Source organism: Colobus angolensis, unplaced genomic scaffold (genome assembly GCF_000951035.1).
Source record: "Colobus angolensis palliatus isolate OR3802 unplaced genomic scaffold, Cang.pa_1.0 Scaffold166, whole genome shotgun sequence".
NCBI classification, from domain to species: Eukaryota; Metazoa; Chordata; class Mammalia; order Primates; family Cercopithecidae; genus Colobus; species Colobus angolensis.
The window spans coordinates 1015391-1032735 of NW_012114777.1; the positions used below are offsets into that span (position 1 = coordinate 1015391).

The following is a 17345-nucleotide window of genomic DNA, read 5'->3' on the forward strand; positions in this document are numbered from 1 at the left end:
TAAAATGATTGGCTGTGTTATTTTAGACTGTAAAATATATAGCATGAGTAATTTCTAAACTATTGGAATATGTCACAATATACATAATTTCAAACTGTTGAAATACTTAGATGCTGAAGTTTTTTATTGTAAAATGCCATTGAACAATAAGCATAAATAAAGATTTTATGAATGTATTTGAGCATGCAATAAAATTTATATGGATTGGAGACTAAAGGAAAAAATACATAAACTTATTGTTTCCTAGTTAACTTGGGTTTTCAATTTGTTTCTGCCCAAATCGTTATCCACTCAGACAGATGTATTAGCTATTACTTTACATTAACAGTTGTTTAAATTATTTAAAACTGACTTTATAAACTGTCTTTTAAACTTTTTAAGTCTTAAATTTATTTCCTTTTGGATATTTGGCATATTTGGCAGCTCTAAAAGAGAAAATAGGCACTATCCCCTCTTTTGATCTTTTAAGTGTAGTGACAGGATTTATCCACTTGCAGATTGGTTTGCTAACCTGCCTTGTCATAGAAAACAGTAGAAAAAAAGTGAAGTCGTGGTTTTAGGGCATTCATCCCTTCTTTATCACACATATGCTGTCAAGTTGTTCATCTTCTGTGGGCCTCTCACCTTAAAATGGCAATGATGGTAAACACATCCACCTCTCAGATTCATTGACTTCCAGGGAGATAATAGAGATGAAAACACTCCACACGTGTCAGGTATTTATATTCTTAAAATAACATAATGACACAAAATGGTCTTTCATATTCTTAATTACCCTACAAAAAACTCAGTATGTGCCCTGGGCAAGTAAGTATTTACAAAGTTAATGTTATTATTTTGTAATTTTGATGTGCAGAATTCCGTTCTTCCATTTATGCATGTCCTGTGCTTTACAAAAGAATGGAGCTTTTGCTTTAATGTTTAAAATATCTTTTATAGGTCTAAATTTTTGCTTTTCTTGTCTTTTAAACTATAAAAAACTGCTGCTTTCAGATATACCCTTGGCATTTTTATGATGATGCTTGAATGCCTTCTATTAAATACTTTATTTAGATATCATCAAATTCTTCAAGAATGAAAGTTTTATCACAGGGGACATTTTTAGATTTGTGTTAAGAATTTGAAAGTTATTTTTATTTAACCTGTCATTAACATGTCTGTTATTATATTTTAACTATTTGATTTAATTATCCCTTTATAATCATGATTTCTGAATGTTCATCTTTACAATACTCAGAGTTTACTGATCTCTTATGCCTTGTGCTCTCTACAATAGATGATTCTAGATTATTCTGACTTTTGACCATTATTCTTTTCATGTTTACTTGTACGATCAAGAATTAACAGATTTTTTTCTGTGTGTGATCTCAGTCTACTAATGATCATACTACTGATAGACATTATAAGCTACTTTAAGAGTTTTCAACAATGACCTCTTAAATCAAATGATGCTCTCTTCCTAACACCCCCTTCTTCTGTAGCAAATCTATATTTAACTTCTCTTGCATGCTTTTGAAATCTAAAGAGTACAGAGTTGTTGCTACATTTCAGCCATCCTTGCAGCATCCTGAAAAATAAATTGGCAGGTGTTGCAGATAGCAAAAGTGTAGCTCTGAGAAGCCCCAGTTGTGCTAGTGTGCACAGTATGGGCGTGAGTGCTTTCACCGGGAGCCTGTTGTTCTTTGGGTGGCTCCAGATACACCCTCCGAAAGGGGCCTAAGATTGTCACTTCCATAATATTAATAAACAATAAAATTTTGATCATTTGGTTTATAAACAGTAGGCCTAATATCCATTTCAGTAGGTAAGTCAGATTTTAGAAATAATAAATTTGGGAAAGAAGTGGGGAGTCATTCAGCATCACAAATTGCTATTTATCTAGGTAATACTTTTTATTTATGCATTTATTTGGTCATGTAAATGTGCTTAGACCTAATAAACATATGTAGTTGGTGAAAATTAATGCATGACTCATAAGCAGAGTATGGAATGTAAGCATGTGCCATGAAACTGCAGTTCTCTTATCCTGTATTTTCCATCATTTACACACCGGTTCCATTTAGAGGATAGTCCATTTTCACTTTTTTTTCATAGATTGGCCAAAATGGGAAGGATTGGATTCCACTCTCTTCCACGAAGAGTCAATGGGACTGGCTAAGATCAAAGTCTGAGGCTTTTTCCATCTGTAATCAGGTATGCATTGAACTGAAAATCACTGTAATTCTGTGCATGCACCTTTAAAGTATTTGACTGATATGCATATTATGAACGTGGTCTTTTATTAGATTTTGAGCTCACAACCTTATCCTATAGTTTGAAATGCACCTATGATAATTAATTTGAGTTTTGTAATATACTAAAATAAAAAGGTGTTATCAGCCATGAAAAAATTTCAGCTGGTCTTAGAAAAGTGTAATATTTGAAATCAGTGCAATCTTCATTGCTCAGTATGTACATCCAAAGATAACAGAATTCATTTGTTACTACATATTCATTATCACCAATTTTAGTACAATCAAATGTTTGTATATTGCATATTGGTGCACTTCTAGTAATTTTTTTAATAACTTAGAAGTTGTTTTTCTTAACTGGAATTCTCTGCCCGTTATGGTTGGATTTTATAAAACAATGGCAAATATGACCAGTCTTTGAAGTATTTTCAGATATTACTTATATACAGGGATTCAGATACTTTGCATTTCATGTAGATTTTGCAGTTGTGAAATGATCAACTTGTTTCCCACGATGTTCTAAATAGGTGCATAAAAGTATCAGGTTAGGAAATCAAATAATGAAAATTAAAGTTTGTTTCCTGCCTTGGTAGAATGCTTTATGCCAGTTTATAGTGTCATTACTGGTCACAGCAGAATAGCTGTTTAGATATTTCCTAGGGAGGCAGAGGAGCTAGCTTTTGAATGAGAATATAACAGAAAAAGAGCAAGAAGTCCTTGAGATCCAGAAAATCTAAAACAAAAAGAACGTGTGTTACCATTGGTAATGTCAGTTGCATTGTGTTAATGTCACTTTTAAACAGCAAGGCAGATTTTTAGACCATTTGAGTAGCACAAAGGCCTTGCCTTTATCTAGCCAATAAAGAAAGACACTTGAAGCAAGTACTGATGAACTTACCCATATGCCTTACCATTTTAATCAAGCAAGTGGATAATTGCTGTATTTTGCCTGTTTAGAAACAGCCTTTACATTAAAATACAGTAAGACCTATTGTAACATACAGTTAATTTTACAAAAATGTAGATAGTTAGAGCTCCTGTGAAAGTATAACTGGAATCCGTGAAAGTCAGTCTAATAGTAGCTTGGTAGTAGCTTGGGACAGCAAGTGTCAGTGTCAGTCTGGTGCCAAAACGAGGTGATATAAGGAAGTTGGTTTTCTTTTTTTAAACATGTAGCAGGGTGAAAAAATCAATTGATTAATAGTTAATAACAGTCATTTAGTCATATTCAAGTTTTCAATTTAAAAATCAGATATTTTTAAAAGAGGTTGCAGGTATTATTTCTATGGTCTCTTAAAAGTACATCACAGGCCAGGTGTGGTGGCTCACGCCTATAATCCCAGCATGTTGGGAGGCTGAGACTGGAGGACTGCTTGAGCCGTGGAGTTCAAGACGAGCCTGGGCAACACAGTGAGACCCTGTGTCTACAAAAAATAAAAAATAATTAGCCAGGCATAATGGCATGTACCTGTAGTCCCAGCTACTCGGGAGGCTGAGGCACTTGAAGATAGCTTGAGCCTAGGGAAGTCAAAGCTGCATTGAGCCATGCTTGCCCCACTGCACTCCAGCCTGGGTGACAGAGTGAGACTCTGTCTTAAAAGAAAAAAAGTACATCACTCAATTAGCCTTTACAAACGTTGAACAATTGGATCTTTGAGGAGTTGGTTTTCTTACCCTAGAAACAGAGTCAATAATATTTACTATGTTTTGTCAATGAATTTTTAAAGGTTTTAATTGATGTTTAAATTTTTTGTTTAAAAAGATATACTCCTTGCTGTACAATATGTACATTTCATTGTTTTTTGCAGCACCAATAACAAATTGAAACTCTGACACACCTTTTTGCCAAGCTCAAACACCTCTTTGATGATGTGTTGTGTGCCGTGTCAGAAGTCCACACAGGTCTGCTGCACAGGGTGCAGGTGTGTCCAAAGGCCAGTGCCCTCCGCTCTCGGGGATGCCTGCTGACTCATTTACCTACTCACCTCAGTGTGCCTAAAATTTTTGTGATGTGAAAAACGATGAGGAAAATTACATTAACCATGTCTTTCTCCCAAAATGACAAAGAGCCATGCGCTTCACCTAATAAAACATCAAAAGGTTTTAATATTTGAAGAATTAGTATTTGTTGGGAAGATGAATCATTTCTACTCTTGACTCAGGAATCCCTCAGAGTATGATGACACTGGTATAATACATCACTTTGGGTGGTGCATTCAACTCTTTCAGGCCTCTAGTGTCTCTGCGCTGCGTGAAGTACCTCTTCCACAGACTTGATGGTTCACAAGGTGCCTAAAAGAGTTTGCAATTGCTTATCTCTGTTTTGCTATAATGCAGTCTGACTAGAGCTGACATGCACAAATCGAACCGATTTTTAGAGACTGAAATATTTGCTGAAACATTTTTAGTCAGATTTATGTTCTCTCATCCTTTGTAAAAATTGAAGCTTAATAATGCCACTTTTTAGAGTCATGTTTTGATGCTTCATGAGAGTTCCTGAAATCACTACTGCTATGCCTAAGTAAAACATGTGTCAAGTGGAATTTCAGGGTATGTATGAACTGTTCATTCTGAGCAATGCATTTCTATGTATTTTGACAAATATAAAGAAACCTATGGGGTTTCTAATGTAATGTAATGATATTACATTAGACCAGCTGAATCCATTTTATTGGTTTCTTTTTTAATTCAAAAGCATCACATAGCAAATAAAATTTTTAAAAATTGAGTTTAGTTACAAACTAGTTGTTTCTTATTTTTTTTTCCAGTCCCTTTTTGCTTTCTTTTACGACCACATGAAACTTGAGAAGCCACCTAAAGCTATATCATTTAGTGGAGTTGGGCAGTTCCCAAGTGTCCAACAAGAAGGCCTGGTTTAGGCTGCGATGGCCACTGTCATTCCTGGTGATTTGTCAGAAGTAAGAGATACCCAGAAAGTCCCTTCAGGGAAACGTAAGCGTGGTGAAACCAAACCAAGAAAAAACTTTCCTTGCCAACTGTGTGACAAGGCCTTTAACAGTGTTGAGAAATTAAAGGTTCACTCCTACTCTCACACAGGAGAGAGGCCCTACAAGTGCATACAACAAGACTGCACCAAGGCCTTTGTTTCTAAGTACAAATTACAAAGGTATTAAACTCTATTTGTCTTTCAGATTATATTTTCTCTTATGTTGGCTGTTTGAAGCCATTGTAAACGTATGTATTTGTATACACATTTTTCAGCTAATTTGCAGAGAGGAAATGTTAAGTAGATTAGACATTGGTTAGTTTTTAGTATTCTAAATCACATACTTTTATGTGTTAGTGTCTTTGAACTTTTTAAAATAAAATGCTTAATGGGTAGAATTTCCATTTGTAGAAAGAAATTACAACAAGAAAAGGATAAGGACGTTTACGTGAGTATATTCAGTCTTGCTCATTTGCTTTTGTAATGATAGCTGGAAACCAGCAAAAACTAAAGTGGCAACTTAAATGGCTCAAGTTCTGCAGTAATTAGGTATATTAACTATCCTTGTGGTATATATTAAGTTAAACAGTTTCCATTACTAAGGGAATTCTGTGTTAGCATAGCAGTTTAGCTTCCATTTGAAAAGTGAATACATGCCATTTTTGTCATGATAACTACTTATAGATTATATCTGTGTTTAAAGGCACATGGCTACTCATTCTCCTGAGAAAACCCACAAGTGTAATTATTGTGAGAAAATGTTTCACCGGAAAGATCATCTGAAGAATCACCTCCATACACATGACCCTAACAAAGAGACGTTTAAGTGCGAAGAATGTGGCAAGAACTACAATACCAAGCTTGGATTTAAACGTCACTTGGCCTTGCATGCCGCAACGAGTGGTGACCTCACCTGTAAGGTATGTTTGCAAACTTTTGAAAGCACGGGAGTGCTTCTGGAGCACCTTAAATCTCATGCAGGCAAGTCGTCTGGTGGGGTTAAAGAAAAAAAGCACCAGTGCGAACATTGTGATCGCCGGTTCTACACCCGAAAGGATGTCCGGAGACACATGGTGGTGCACACTGGAAGAAAGGACTTCCTCTGTCAGTATTGTGCACAGAGATTTGGGCGAAAGGATCACCTGACTCGACATATGAAGAAGAGTCACAATCAAGAGCTTCTGAAGGTCAAAACAGAACCAGTGGATTTCCTTGACCCATTTACCTGCAATGTGTCTGTGCCTATAAAAGACGAGCTCCTTCCGGTGATGTCCTTACCTTCCAGTGAACTGTTATCAAAGCCATTCACAAACACTTTGCAGTTAAACCTCTACAACACTCCATTTCAGTCCATGCAGAGCTCGGGATCTGCCCACCAAATGATCACAACTTTACCTTTGGGAATGACATGCCCAATAGATATGGACACTGTTCATCCCTCTCACCACCTTTCTTTCAAATATCCGTTCAGTTCTACCTCATATGCAATTTCTATTCCTGAAAAAGAACAGCCATTAAAGGGGGAAATTGAGAGTTACCTGATGGAGTTACAAAGTGGCGTGCCCTCTTCATCCCAAGATTCTCAAGCATCGTCATCATCTAAGCTAGGGTTGGATCCTCAGATTGGGTCCCTAGATGATGGTGCAGGGGACCTCTCCCTATCCAAAAGCTCTATCTCCATCAGTGACCCCCTAAACACACCAGCATTGGATTTTTCTCAGTTGTTTAATTTCATACCTTTAAATGGTCCTCCCTATAATCCTCTATCAGTGGGGAGCCTTGGAATGAGCTATTCCCAGGAAGAAGCACATTCTTCTGTTTCCCAGCTCCCCCCACAAACACAGGATCTTCAGGATCCTGCAAACACTATAGGGCTTGGGTCTCTGCACTCACTGTCAGCAGCTTTCACCAGCAGTTTAAGCACAAGTACCACCCTCCCACGTTTCCATCAAGCTTTTCAGTAGGATTCTGGGACATGGATTTATTACAGAAATGTATGTGTAGCCGTGCCCTAGATGACCATTTTTATTTTAGTGCCTACTTTAAAACAGTATAAAAATTTCTGCTTTTGTATAATACAAATTCTCATTAAGCCAGTATAAAATAGAAACTAGCTTTTAAAATGAGCTTTGGAACCATTTGTGTTCAGTTATGTTTACCTGGGTATTTTGTCCTGATTCACTGCCAATTGTCACATTTTAAGAGGTTGGTTTTTTTTTTTTTTCCATATAGGAAAGCCATTATTAGTAGTAAACCTTTATAAATCCCATTTTCAAATTACTTTTAGATCTTAAAATTTTCATTTTTGTCTAATAACAATGGCTCTACCTTTTGACATCTGGCTCATTAAAAGTTTAGCAATAGAATGTAAATTGTATAAAATGTTTGTGAATAACTAAAGGGTTTAAATTTTTTTACTAGCATCTAAATGGATTAATAATCAAGTACTTCAAATGAATTAAGAGTCCAGTTTGGGAAGAAAACAGATGTTTGTTAGATACACCATAATTTCAGATCAGTATATTCTGAAGACTGGCTATTGTCTGGCTAAAATATTTGCCATCTTTATTATGAGCCTTTAAGAAAAATAAACCCTAAATACAAAGCATCAGTATTTATAGCAAAAAGAGACTCTTTGTTAGGTGACATGGCATTTCGTGCCACTTAATAGTTGGCCCTAAATTAGTACACAGGATATTTTGTCATGTTTCATCCTTCTTAACATGCTACCTTTTCATTTAATAATAGTAATAGTGTATGGCATTGGGGTCTTCAGAGTCAATACATAGGTAGATCTCTTTAGTCTTTTCCACCTTTCACATCCAAGGGGTGGGTCAAGTACAGCCAGCAGTTTATTTTGATTGTTGATCCATGGTTAGTCCATAATCTAGAGCCATTGTGGAACTGCAGCCATGAGGTGTGTTTATCCCAGAGTGGACTGACTCAGCCTCTATGGGTGACAGACTTCTAAGCAGGAAGATAGATGTGAAAAACATGGTTACATTTGGGAACTTGTCTAGGGATCATGGCCCCTGTAGCCACAGTTAAAAACTGGACTTTTTAGAAGTAAAGTGAAAGCATATTGCTTATATCATTTCTTGTTGAATTTGATACGTTTTTCTTTCCCTTAAGAACCAAAAGCAGAAAACAAAAACAACAGTCCTACCCCCATGTTATCTTTCTGATTCAACGTGAATCCGTCTTTCCTTGCAATTTTTTGGATGGAGAATTTGAAGTTAAATGCATTAGAAAACTACCTGAGGAACTACCACAAAGTTTTAAGTGACTAGAAATATATACAGTAAAATCCCACTTTCATGCTTCTCTGGGAAATGATAGGAGTGTTGCAAATAAGTTGAGTTTGTAGAGGGGAACAAAGTAAAGTAAAACAAGCCTATCTTGGTTAACATGAAAGTAACAATCGAGAATATATTATATTCACTGAATAATTATAGGCTTTTCCTCACCTTAGACAACCAACATAATCTTCTTAAAGGTCTAATTAATATATTTTTCTAAGGGTCAGTTGGGACATTAACCTAAGAAACATATCTATTAAGCACTTGTTAACACCTTATTTTGGGACCCTCTCCATTGGGGACGGGGGCAAGGGTGGGAGGTTTTTAGAAGAGTATATATCTCTTTAAAAAAAAAAAAAGAAAGAAAAATATTTCTGAGCACTCATTAGCCCTATATGGAAACTTCTTTCCTTTTTGTAGGGCCAGTTATCACTGCAGATTGCAATGTTTACCAAGAATTTCTAAAAATGAGTGCAGATTACTGAATATAATACGTTATTTAAAATATTTGGGAGTAGTATAATTTGTGGAGAAATGTAAATTGTAATAATGTAAATGGGGGCTTCAATATATATATATATAAAATACACACACACACACACATACCGCACTTCATAGAATCAAAGTTGCTCTCTGAAGGAGCTTTGGCTCCTGATATTTTATCATGCTCCTATATTTTTTTAATCCTAGGAGCAGTAGTTTTTATACTTACGTATTTAAATTTTATTATGAAAAATTACATTTATTAAAAAAGTGTGTTCCAAAGGCATTAAAATTATATATGTTAATAAGGAAGTACATTTTTAAATTTTTCAAACTGCTCCTAGCTTTTGGTTAGGAGAATATTTGTTCTGAAAGTAGGCTTTTCGCTCTGCTTCATTACTGCTTCCTTTAGTTTCTATGAAACAGATTGCTTACCTAAATCTTTAGTTGAATGATTAGTGTTCAATATTGCTTTAATCACCATATAAAAGGAAAAAAATTGGTGACAGAGCACAAATAGAAAACCTATTTTTAAACAGAAATCACAAATAGCAAGTGTGGAAGCACTACTTTATTCTGTTTAAAATTTACTTAAGAAGGCATCAAATTAGTGAATTGAGACATTGGCCTTAGTAGGCTGTATTCACTGCTAATTTTAAAAAGGGAGTACCAGGATTTATTAAGTTAAAGCATTTTGGAAATGGGGAATAGCGCCATATATGTGTGTATCTGTGTGTGTGTGTATATATAAATACACACACACACACACACACTCTTAAATCTTGCCCTGCCTGAAATTCAAATACATGGAGGCACATCTTTCAGGGCACCAGTGTTAAAATTGTGGAGTCTTAATTTTCATATGTACACCTCTTTGCCTGTTCCTGCCCCCACAGACTTGAAATAACACTTCAGAGTAAGAGGGAATTCAGCTAATTTGTTTTAAAAATTGACTGTATTGGTCACTAAACCCGTTTTGAGAGAATTTCTATTAAAGATGAGGCAGACTCACTTATTTGAATTGCACAACGTTCTAACAAGGATGTAACACAGAATTGGCTTTTTTTTTCCCCTAGAAAAAGATTGTTTGTTTCTATGTCAACTAGATATGATTAAAAATAAGTATTGCCAATGCTGTTTTCATTCTCCAGTGGCCAGAATCATTATCCTTGAAATTTCTGGTAGTGCCTTAGCTTGGTTTAAAAAAAAAAAAAAAAAAAAGGGATTAACATTAAATAAAAGTAGTTTAGAATTTGGACCTCAGACAAGATATTGAACCTCATTCAGTTTCACTTCCACATGTGTGTACAAGTTAGGTCACCAAACATGGAAATGTGAGTGTGGAAGGATCTTGGCACTGTAAGCAATGCTATCCATTGATGTATACAAGTACCTTTATAGTTATCGATCACTGTTAAAACTTTCATTTTAAAATCCTATTACCAAGTTCAGTTTTTTAAAACTTCAGTTGTCCTGGCTGATTATGCATCACTCTGTGTGCAGCTTTTTTATTTCATTTAGTGTTTCTTTCAAGCTGTGTATTTTTGCCTATTTGTTGCTTGTGCTTTATTTTTCTTAGTTATTTGTGGAATATAGTGATATATTGTGTTAATTTGGACAGTAGCGGTTTTTAAAAACCATATACTGACTGAAACATGAGCCAGAGCTGATTGCTTTATTAAGCTAATAATGAATGTTAAAGAGTACATATTTTCAGGATCGTTCATCTAGTGAGCAATACACATATTATAGGCCAATATTTTTTTAAAAAATAGAGCTTGGTCAACCTCTATACTACACATATTACAAGATATAGCACTTTCAAAATGAATCTAAACCTTTACAGAAACTTTCTTATAGGTTATGCCTTTTAAGACTTATTATAATTCATTTCAAGTGCCATTAGATGATATATATGTAGGCCTTTGATATATAATGCTTTGTGTACAAAAATGGTAGATGGTATTTTAAACAGGTACATTTTTACAGTGTTTTCTTATCAATTTGCTATATTGCACAGAATCAGTGTGTGTCTTTTCATAAGGTTTTACAATGGTTTATTTTTTTACAAGGTTTACGTGTCTCAAAGCACACTGTCTTCCCAGTACGTAAGTTGAAAAATACCAGTTCACCCAAGTTGCTTCTAGCCTACTGAGATCCATGTGACATTGGAGGAGATCTTTTCAATGTTTAGTATTCGTCATTAGCAATGGCTGGCTGTTAGTTCTGGTAAATGTGTGCCTAAGTTGAACTTGCCTTGTTTTTCTCACACTGTGTCAGCAGCCATGTCTACAACACAGATAGTCTGTTGTGATCACATAGATCTACATAAGTTGTGCAGTTTTGTGCTAAAAACCCATAGGGAGCTCCTTTGGGATCATAGAAAAGAAGATCATGTGACCAGCATTGGTGAAGGCACACTCAGATTGCACTTAGGCCCTTTCTATGATGTTGTGAACCCTCTGAGGATGGAAGGCAGTGTCTTTTGATGTTATCTAGCCTAGAAGTGACACAGAACTATTGCTAATGTATAAAACACTTCATTGTATAAGCTTCAGTGGTACAGATGAACCAGAATGAATGTTTATCTTCTCAGAAACACTCCTTCAATATTATGTTGGATCATGCTGCTAATGTAACTTGGGCTACAACTCTTCATGGTGCTACAAACTTCTCTGTCTCATTCAGTCGTATTTTTTTATCCATAGAAAAAGGACTACATTAGGTGTAAAAGTGTACAATATATTTTTATACTGTGACTTAATTTGTCATTAACAAACTTTTACACCACCACAATGTATTCATGTGCACTTGCAAAAGGAGATCTTGGACATGCAAATGTTACCAGAACAAACCCAGCTTTTGTCCACAAGGTGACTGTAACTCAGAATGGAAAGTGGGCTTTATAATAGGGTGTGGAGTGAAGAACATGCTGTATGTTACTAACAGCCCTTTGAATTTAACAAAAACTGGGAATCCATTAGGAAACGGATTGCATCATACCTGAACATAAGCTGGACTGCTGAAATTGTATTTTTAGCTAATGAAAAAGTATTTGGACTAGTACTCTAAAAATGTTCTAATGATAAAGTTTTGAGTCAAAATAGAAAAGAAAAAATCTGCATTCCAGGCCGAATTTTGTATATTTTTATTGCATTTAAAATTGCTATTCTGTAATATTGGGAAATCAAGTGGCTTATCATGTATATCATGTACTTAAAATGTATTCACAAACTACTGTTGTATTTGTATAAAATATAGACAAAGATCATATTTTTTGTGTGTGTATAAGCTCTGTAAAATAGCAATCACATTATGAAGCTGCAGTGATACTACATTTTAAACATTCACATCCAAAGAAGCAGGCTATTTATTGTCCATATACCGGATTTAAAATATTAATTTGCTGCTAATTAAACAATAGTACTGCAGCTTCTTGTGGCCTACAGTGTTATGTTTGCTGTAAGAATAAGATATGTGAATTCCACAAAATATATGAATAAAATTATAGAATGGCTTTAGATAATGTAGATCTTCCTGAAATTTTAATAGATGATACTTTTCTATTTGCTATCGCATTTTTTCTTCAAATTATAAATATTTTCTCCTTTGATTAATATTCTAATAGCTGGCTCTAGGACAATATTGTTGAAATGAAATGTAAAAGCTAGGTTTTTGGTTTGTTTTAAAACTTTTGTATCTTTAGAGGAAGGATAGAAATTGTAAATAAAAAAAGTCAAAAGATGATGCATCAACACTTTAATCCAGGTGAGTTTAGAATTGAAAAAAGGATATTAGTTGCTTGTTTCTGTGAGATAAAATTGGCATTTAGCATTTATTGAACACTTACTGTTTGTCAGTACTAAAATTATTCTTTCAGAATATTTTTATGTGTTTTTCAGAATAATTTTAGCTTTGGGCTATTTGCCTAAAATTTTGCTGAAGAAAGCTCTCTTGACAATTTGTGTGGACCAAAATGGCTATCACACACATATTTCAGCTAACACTCATCTGCTAAATGGTCAGCAACACAGCTTCCGAGACAGGTATTAATTCTAAAAATTTGGTTAATACCTTTCCAGGAACCAACTGTAGAAGTAATTTGTATGTATCTCATAGCACCTCTTTGAGTATAATAGGAAGAATTCTTCCCTTACCTTTTTGACTTTCCGACTTCCAGAGGGGTAAAGAAAATGAACATAATTCCAGTGTGGCAATTCCCGCCTCTTTTCACTTGTTTAATTTCTGCAAATTAATGCAGTATTTCTATGTTCTTAGAATTAACACTAAATATGTTTTAAATTCATAGGAAATAGTTCAGGGACTTCACAGAAGGAAGATACTTGTGCTCTTTTGCCTTTTGCAGAATATGTCACTGCCATTCTTTCGAGGAGCTTGTTTTACCTTAAAGGAAACAAAAATACTTTTCTCCCTGATGCACTGTTAATAGCATAGCACATAAATTCCCAGGTTCTGTCTGCTTGAGAAAAGGAATGGGAAAAGAGCATGGTGCTTGATGGAGACTGTATCCATGAAGGAGTGCACAGAATATCTTTTTTACTGTAGTCTTTGGCTGCCATTATTGCAGATGAAAATGAACATTTTTTTTTTTTATGTAAACAGGCTAACTTTGCTTTACTCAATAGATAGATACTTTAAATGTAAACCAATGTGTATTATAAATGCACAAGTGGAAAATTCTATAAATTTGAATCTTTTTTTTTTTTTAACAGGCAGATAGTCCATTTAAAATAACACCTCCGTCAAGGTCTTAGGGTTTTGAGGGAATGAGAGTGGGAAGAGTAAAGGCCCCTCACATAAGGTTTTCTGCTTTATGGTATTAAAATTTTTGGAAAGGTATTACTTTTGGTTTACTGTATTTGTCATTGGAGAACTTTAATAATTTATTGAGGCTCCTTTCAAAGTGTTGCTAGTGCAACTAGTAGTCTTACTGGAATAATGTTAGTAAACTGCTGTTTCAAAATAATTGATCTGATATTAAGATTCACACACACCTGATATTTTTAAGCAGGTTCCTGTAAACAGATTCTTATGACCTAGGAATGTTCATTGTGTAAGGAAGTTAATAACCTAAGCCATGATGCCCTGTTTAAAGATTTTTAAGTTTTGTCGGCTTTTCCCATCCCAGAATTAATGGTGATCAGTGACTGTAACAAATATAAACCCTGTGTCTTGAAGGCCATGTTGTCTAATAACTTCCAGCCAGTAAGTTCAACTCATCCCCAGCTTTCTCAGTTAAATTATTATTATTATTATTATTGTTTGCAGTGGTAAAGTGCAACTTTTGTATTTTGTCATAAATTCTTTTATATGATATGTCCATATTTATTCCTATATGCTAGCTTTATTGAGTTAGTCAGTGACCCTGAAAATGTTCCTCCATCCTTAATAGCACCTGCCCATTTCCTCCTCTGCCTTTTTCCATCATTTTCGTAAGCAGTTACTCACTGTTCCTTATACTGGAGCCTGTGCTTATCTGTCCCTTTGCCTCCAGTTGTCCACCATCCCTGGAATGCTGGATTTCTCCTCCTGCACAGGAATTCCGCATGCCAAAATCTTACCCATTATCCATCCTCCACCCCTTTTTTAATTCTCTCTCTTCCACAAAGCCTTCTGGTCTCATTAACTGAACAGTAATTTATTTTCCCTCTGAACATATAATACAGTTGGTAACAGAATAATATATTTTCTAGTACTTGAGGGCAAAACCCTATCCACATGCATTGATTAGATCATCTCAGAATAATGTTTTTTCTAGTACTTGAGGGCAAAGCCCTATCCACATACAGTTGATTAAATCATCTCAGAATAATATATTTTTTAGAACTTGAGGGTAAAACCCTATCCACATTAGTTCCAAGCACAGGGCAGATAATCAAGTATTTGTTGGAAGAATGACAAACTTTGCTTCCCTGAAAGACTCAGCCATTTTAATACTTGGGAGACTTTTTAAAAAGCTTTTCAAAATTTGACACTAGAAATTAATAAAATAATTTTGACATGGGGCATCTCTATTCTGTGGAAAAGTATATTTTATACCCTGAAGAGTGTATAGTTATCCTTAAACTTCCTTTTGTTCTGGTTTTCTGCATCAATGTGAGGAGATGCTACACGGGTACTCTTCACAGGTACATCATCACTAAATGCGTTCCCTACAATGGACCAAAACTAGGGAGCCATCGAAGATTCTAATCCTCCTTTGTACTTCAAAGGCTCGTTAAGCTCTGAATTAGACGGATAAAAAGAAAAAATACACAGTTCCCAGAGACCTACAATTTGAAAGAGAATGAGACTTACTTGAAACACTGAAAGAAGTCAGTTGAACCAGGTGTGGAAGTTGTCAACCAGGTGTTGAAGCAAAAGACTAGTTCTGACAGTTCTGATACGTAAGGACTCAGCATGCTTTGTATTTTTTTAATTACAAATAACCCAGAGAAGCAAAAATCAAATCAATATGGACATCTCCAGAAAGCAGAAGATAAATGTGGTTATAAACAGGGAGTTACCAATAACTTGGTTAAATCTAAGTTATTGATAATTTGCTAGTGAATAAGTATTTTTGAAGGCGATTGATGCTAATGTAATATAAATGTTTTCAATGGCTATTTGATAATCATACAAGTGGCTAGGGTTGACATATCAAGTTCCTATCTCCCCCTCCCTCTCCCTGCTCTCCCCAGCACTCTCCCTGCTCTCCCCTCCACCCCCCACTCCCACACACACACACAAAGGAATAAAAGATCCCTGCTAACCCTTTGGAGACATACACGGAACCACACAGAACAAGGTGCTATGGAGTTCGAGTTGGAAAATCCAGTTTGGGGAGCAATTTAAAGCAAAAGTAATACAGCATTTTTCTAGTGTCCATGGCAGTTATTTCATATTCTTGTTTTACTACATTTACTAAAACCTCCAAAAATATTAATAAGGGCGATAGGCATTGATGTCTCATTCCTGAGGTTAACTGAAATGATTTTTTTTTTTTATAAGATACTCTCTGATAGTTTGGGGACAATCTAGGCGTTTCTCCTGTAACATCGTTTCCTGAAGTATCTTTTCTTCTGTAAACACTGCACACAAAATAACAGGGCTTACCAGAGAGGAATGCCAGGACCTGCCCGGCGGACGCCGGGCCAGGGGCTCAGAGTCTGCGGCACCTGGACCCTCCTCCCTCGGCGAGGGGTTGGGCCGGGGCGCCCCGCTCAGGCGTGGAGCAAGGCGGTCTGGCGCCCCCACCGCAGTTCTCTGAGGTGTGCAGCTCACCCTGCGTGGGCGCTCCGGCCCGGGGGCAGCCTGTACCCACCAACCTTCTCCGGCATCCGGGGCGCCACTTCCTCGGGCGCGCGGGTCTCGGCCGCACCTGGCTGCGGGCTCCGCGCCGAAGACGCGGATGGTGCGGGGCCTGCGGCTCTGGGACAACCCAGACGGCCGAGATGTGCAACCTGGGGCGGCGTTGATGTGACGCCTGCATCCGGCCCCTCCTGTTAAGAAACCCCCTCCGAGCGGAACAGACGGTCGCCTTTATAATAGCAAGAATTACCGAGTTTGGCTGCCGACTTCTAGGAAATGCCTTTTCAGCATCTGTTGATGCGTCCATGTAGGTTTTTCTACTTTCGTTTATTGGTGTTTTCATCTTTGTTGAAACAGGTTGGCATTCCGGGAACTATCTGCTTGTTGTTGACACATTACTGGATTCTCTATGCTAATACTTTGTTTAAACTTTTGACTTCATATCAATATGTGAAATCGGCACCTAGTTTCCTTTTTGCTGAATTTATTAGCCTTTGGAACTCAAGTTATTCTGGCTTCAGAAAGACTGGTTGGGTAGGGAGGAGGGTGGAGGATGGGGTTCATTTGCTTGCCGTTCTGGAAGAGCTTAACTATGGGAAATTCAGCCCGCTCTCTAAAAGGCGAATGGTGCTTGAGGCTCCCCCTCCTCTGGGCAGTTCCTCCTTCCCATCTTTACTGAGGCAATTGCCCACTTCAAATGCTCCTGTTATTCTTGGATCCATCTGGGGACTTGGAATTGCCAGGAAATCACCCATTCCCTGCAGAGTCTCACCTGTACTGCCACAGGATTTGCATGCTGGGAGTCTTTCATCTCCACTGAAAGGAGACTCCCTTATGTCTGTAGCCGTTCTAGTCTGACTTCACCAAACTGACACTCAAAAAATCTCACCATCTATTTGTGATGTGGTCACCCTTTGCTTTAATTTTTTGTGTGTGATAGTTTACTATTGGTTTTCAATTTTTCACCTAATCTAACAGTCTTTGTCTTTAATGAGTTTATTCAGTTCATTCATAGTTAAGACTGATTTTATTCTCTTACTCTGTGCTTATTACTTTAAGGATGGTTTCTCTTTT

At 36.4% G+C, this 17345-nt stretch overlaps 1 protein-coding gene across 4 annotated transcripts in view; it reads left to right on the top strand.

The window, feature by feature from the left end:
* Positions 1 to 12481, top strand: part of PLAG1 (pleiomorphic adenoma gene 1) — a 50920-nt gene extending 38439 nt beyond the window's left edge. For 2 of the 4 annotated variants that reach the window (XM_011937564.1, XM_011937565.1), the window contains 3 exons: positions 2095 to 2193; positions 5000 to 5358; positions 5882 to 12481. In XM_011937564.1, the coding sequence (XP_011792954.1) occupies positions 5117 to 5358; positions 5882 to 7142 (1503 nt within the window). In that variant the 5' untranslated portion in view covers positions 2095 to 2193; positions 5000 to 5116 and the 3' untranslated portion in view covers positions 7143 to 12481. The remainder of the gene's footprint in view (positions 1 to 2094; positions 2194 to 4999; positions 5359 to 5881) is intronic. The other 2 variants (XM_011937567.1, XM_011937566.1) reach the window with 2 other exon arrangements.
* Positions 12482 to 17345: the final 4864 nt, after the last annotated feature.